At 33.2% G+C, this 4,913-nt stretch overlaps 1 protein-coding gene across 1 annotated transcript; it reads right to left on the reverse strand.

Moving 5' to 3' along the window:
- Positions 1 to 326: 326 nt before the first annotated feature.
- LOC149904666 (larval cuticle protein 65Ag1-like) lies at positions 327 to 1,190 on the reverse strand. The gene is made up of 2 exons (XM_090106950.1): positions 1,115 to 1,190; positions 327 to 854 (listed from the first exon to the last, which is right to left on the reverse strand). The coding sequence occupies exons 1-2, from the start codon at positions 1,124 to 1,126 to the stop codon at positions 486 to 488; spliced, it is 381 nt and encodes a 126-aa protein (XP_089963076.1). The 5' UTR covers positions 1,127 to 1,190; the 3' UTR covers positions 327 to 485.
- Between the last annotated feature and the right edge of the window lie 3,723 nt (positions 1,191 to 4,913).

The raw sequence follows: 4,913 nt of genomic DNA on the forward strand, positions 1-4,913 counted from the left end.
AACGAAGTCGCAGACACAGCTAGTAATAATAATTGTTAGGTATATAAAAATAACAATAATATAAATTTTAAAATAATAAAATAATTGTTAAATTTAAAAAAAAAACTGCTAATGCCATCTATGGTTGAATTTATAAACTACGAAGACATGATAATTTTATGCGATATTGCGTTTTGTGGAGCAGAAAATTGAATTTTAATTTTCTTATTTTCATACTGTTACCTCAGTAAGACGTCAGATGGAGTTAAAAACTGATTTTCTCTTAAGTTAAGCCTTAGCATTATCGAATAGCAAAATTAGGAAGAGGAGAAAAATAAAAATAAAAGTTTTTGTACAAAAATATTTACATTAAACAGTATAAAAAGTCATTATTATATACAATAGTTATTAAATATATCACTTCAAATTGCTAGTGCAACATTACTGAATGTAAAAATCCCTCTGTTGACACACTTTTATTAACTAGTGAGAACTGAGAAGGGGGATTATTGTTGGGGTTGGGGAGGAGCTGTCGCGAGGTAGGCGAGAGCGCGCTGGATTTCAGCGGGGATCGGGGGAGGGGTGGGTAAGTGGGCACCCTGGGGCTGGAAACCGTTCTCGTCGGCTGTGTAGGTCAGCTGGATGGGCGTACCATCGTCGCTAGGGTAGTTCACTTGCCCTTGAATTTGGAGGGCAGGCTCCTCAGCGCCGATATTCCTCAAGGCACCGTTGGCACTGGCAGAGATGCCGTTGGCGGTTTCGAAGTCGTAATTGAATGAACCATCCGGGTTGGAGTCGCTTTCCTGACGAAGGATGGCGATGGGGTCTTGTCCTTGAGGAGCGGCGAGAGCGACCGCCAACAGAGATAAAGCAATCTGGAAGAAATTAACAACCTCATTATTTTTTTTAGCACACCAAACATATTTTTTGTCCTATCAAATGATTTTTTGTAATAATATCCTTGTACTAAAAGATGGTTTAAAATCCGTGAATTATCAAAGGTAAATCCGGTAAAATACACTCGCAGCACATTAATAATGATTACTATTTTTTCATTAACTTTTCGGTTTGTCAATAGGTCACAACGTAATCGAAAGGTCACTTATACCAAGCAAAACTGAGCACTGACACTTACAATGATTTTCATCTTTGTATTGAAATGTCGATGAAGGCACTATAGACAATGTTGATCTAACGTTGTTATATCGGAGTATATATACGGGTGGAGACCCGTGCCACCTACCACCTCTGGGTGGTATTGCACCACATGCTTCGTCAGAATAAATTCGATGGTATTGTGAACGGACATACGTCTATACATTTATTAAACTGATATTCAAAAGTTATTTATTTACATTAGACAAAAAATATCAGTTTATGCGAGTGATATAAGATTTTATTCTCATTAATGTGATTAAAAATGCATTTTGAATTCATAATAAGGAAAATATATTATATATTCAATAATGTATCGGGTAAATAGTTAATAAAACGAGTGGCTTTGGCTTGATTCTACATGATGCTCTGGTAATTCATTAAGTGCATTAAAATAAATTTATTTTTGAACAGAGAAAATCTTAAATAAAAATCTCAAAGTGCCTTCTATTCATAAAAATAAGGAAACAAGAGAAAGTATATTTTTATTGTTATCTTAGCCAAAAGTTATTTTCTGGACATTTCTTATATTTGGTAATAAATAAAAAATTTAATCATGAAAATACATAAAATAAAGATTATAATTTTTTTTATTTCATTTATTTAAATATTGTGTTTAAGATAAATTAATATAGGTAGTCTTAAGTTCTTGTACATTTATAATAAATAAATAAATATTTCAGGACAATTTTCACACACGGCACGTCTGATCCAACACTAAGCTTTCGCTTGTGTTATGGAAACCAGATGGCTGATAAACATACATAATATATATAATTTTAAATAAATAAAAAATAACGAAAAAAAAATCTAAAATAACTCCGAGATTACGAAAAATCGCATAACATACATGGGGGTGATTCGAATAGCCCTCTAGGTCCTCTACCTCCTGGCTTCAGTATGTATATATATATTATCCATACTTCTTGGGACAGCCTGTATAATTCATAGTTCTTATATTTTTGAATATCAAAATGCCACTTTTTACATAATATTATGACTGCATATTTATATAGATTTTCTTAAAATTGCATGACGCTTTCGAGTTTCAACTAATACCATTTAAAAGTAATTTTCTATTTAAATGTATGTATAAATGACTATATTACATGTTATTTACCAAAATATATAAAATCATAATATTAAGAACGCATTAATTGCGTGGAAAAGGATGCTGCAAATATAGAAATTTACATTCGATAATGTAATCTGCAAACAAACGCCTTTGTTGAACTTTCAAAGTGACCTATAACCATATTTGAAATCTAAAATCTAAACAAAAGTGTATTTTAACTTCTCGCCAGCATTAGCATTATTGTTTACGATGAAAATACACTACACTTTAAAGTTCATAGTGAAGTGTTTATTGAAAACAAAAAGTCATAATTATGTCATTTCGTTTGAAGATTTGATTGCGGATTTTGGCTAGAAATCATAATAACCTAATACAAATATTAGTATATCTACATCCCTGCAATGTAACCCTATGTAGAACATGGCTAAATAAACCCAGAACCTATAACCAAATTCAAATTAAGTTCGAAATATGGACCAAGTATTCTTAGATTAAATTATATTTAAGTCAGTACAATGCAGTTTCGCCAGTATCATATATGTAACATGAATGAACAAAGGCAGTAGGTGTTAATTAGAACTTAAATATTGGTAAACTAGCTGTTGCCCGCGACTTCGTCCGCGATTACGTCGTTTTTCGTCATTCGTCGTTTAAAAAAAATACGTGACACTTTATTTTTGAATGTTCTTAATTGTCTCTTATAAAAATAAACTACATTAAAATTGAATACTCTGATAAGAAAATCTTAAAATCGGAGGACATCGAAAATCTGAGGAAAACATGAATTTGATTTAAATTCTACATTACTTAGTAATTCAAATAATAATCTAAATTAAATGTAGATTAACAGTTTGAGCGCATCATTATATAATATGTACCTAAGTATTAAATTATGTTAGTTTACATAGTAATTTTACTAAAAACACGATGACTTTCTTTCGCGCTCGGTACAACAAACTAAGCATGTGTTCGGAATAGATAAAATAATTAAATGGTCACACTGATGCGGAACCGCGATGTATTCAATTGGCTAGTCGACTACATCACCTGGTGAGGGAGCTGCATTTGTGGTACGTGGCCCGCATCACTTGACCCCCCGCGAGTTCCCCTCCGTTACTATGCGAAAATACATTCGTCGCCCTACTGTAGGAAAAATTGTAATATTTTAAATTCGAGAAATATTGATTTCTTGTATTCGACAATTCGTTGTAGTCGAATACAAAATATATTTGAAGAAACTTAGGTTGGCCTTCAGGCAAAAGGGATCCTATCAAATGATAAACTTGACCTTGTATCTTAAAAGTAAGAATGAAAGGATCCTCTGATAATTGTTGAGCACCAAAGGATCATTTAAAACGCACTACTATAAGAGCGAATATTGTCTAAGAACTGTTTAGATTGCACATGTTCCTCTAAAAGTAGTGATTTCAAAGGTTCTGGTGTATCTTCAAACGAAAGCCGACTCCTTACTCCTCTTTAAAGCATTACAAAAAGAACATACTACGTTAATATCGCCTATACAAAAGATGATCTGTAATCAATTGTGAGGTTATAAGCAAACCCACTTTTATATTTGTCGGACCACACCACCGAATTCGTAGATTGATCTTCTATGTTTACCTCTTAAGTCATTAAGACTGTCGAAATCTGTCTACAATAAGACGGGCCTCTCGCTATTCGTCCGTTTCAAGAGACCAAATAGTTTCAATTCTTAATCTTTCATTAAACAAACTTATTAATCGTACTTGTCTCAAATAATCTTGTCTCAAATAATGGTAATATTCGCGTCCCTACTCTAGTCATTGCTTATGCTCATGTTCATCTTCAAGAGATCGAATAATATTATGGTGCACCCTATCATTTGTCAATCGGTCTTCACATTGAATAAAAGTTTCAGATTATCGAGATAAAATATTATGCCATTTGCGATCAGCTGTGAGACGTTATACCCTCTCAGTGAAGGTTTCGGTCTCACAGGATAGTACATGCCGTTCGCGGTCAGCTGTGAGCCGCAATTCTCGTTGTGAAGCGGTTTCAGGTTCTCGGCATAACACAATATGTTGTTTTCGGTCAATAGTAAGCCTCTTACCTCTAACAATCCTTGAGAACTCTTATTTCTCATTTTCTTAGCTTTGCTCGAATTTCGATATAAAGATTTTTTAGGTGGCACTGATGCGAGTAAATAAAAATTAAGTTAAAACGGACTGAGAGTGTTATAATCATCAATCATCATCATCATCAATACATATAATAAAATTGTGGAAAAGCGATGTCTGTACAATGAAAATATGTAGAAAAAAATTAGCAGGTGTTATTATTAAATCGATCTTGAACCCAAAACTGTAGTTAAAAATTTTTTTGTCTGTTTGTCTGTATGTTTGTGCACGCTAATCTCAGAAACGGCTTATCCGATTTAGATGCGGTTTTCACTAATGTATTGTGGTAATCTTCATTTAACAGTTAGTGTTTATTTCATGTCAATCGGTTCATAAATAAAAAAGTTATGACAATTTATAAGTAATCACGGCGAACATTTGCTAAGGCATTCTATTGTACACTGTACACTGTACAGTGTACGATAAAACGTAATTTATCTGTTATACGCTACAGTTATTCCTTTACATGTCCAGATGATCATATCAAAATTCCCCAAGGGTTTGGGGGTAAGCTGAGGTAGTAGGGGGGGCGGGGTCAAATTAACATT

Source organism: Colias eurytheme, chromosome 11 (assembly GCF_061535395.1).
Source record: "Colias eurytheme isolate Ceu_HAF_F1 chromosome 11, ilColEury1 Martin Lab GWU primary, whole genome shotgun sequence".
Lineage (NCBI taxonomy): Eukaryota > Metazoa > Arthropoda > Insecta > Lepidoptera > Pieridae > Colias > Colias eurytheme.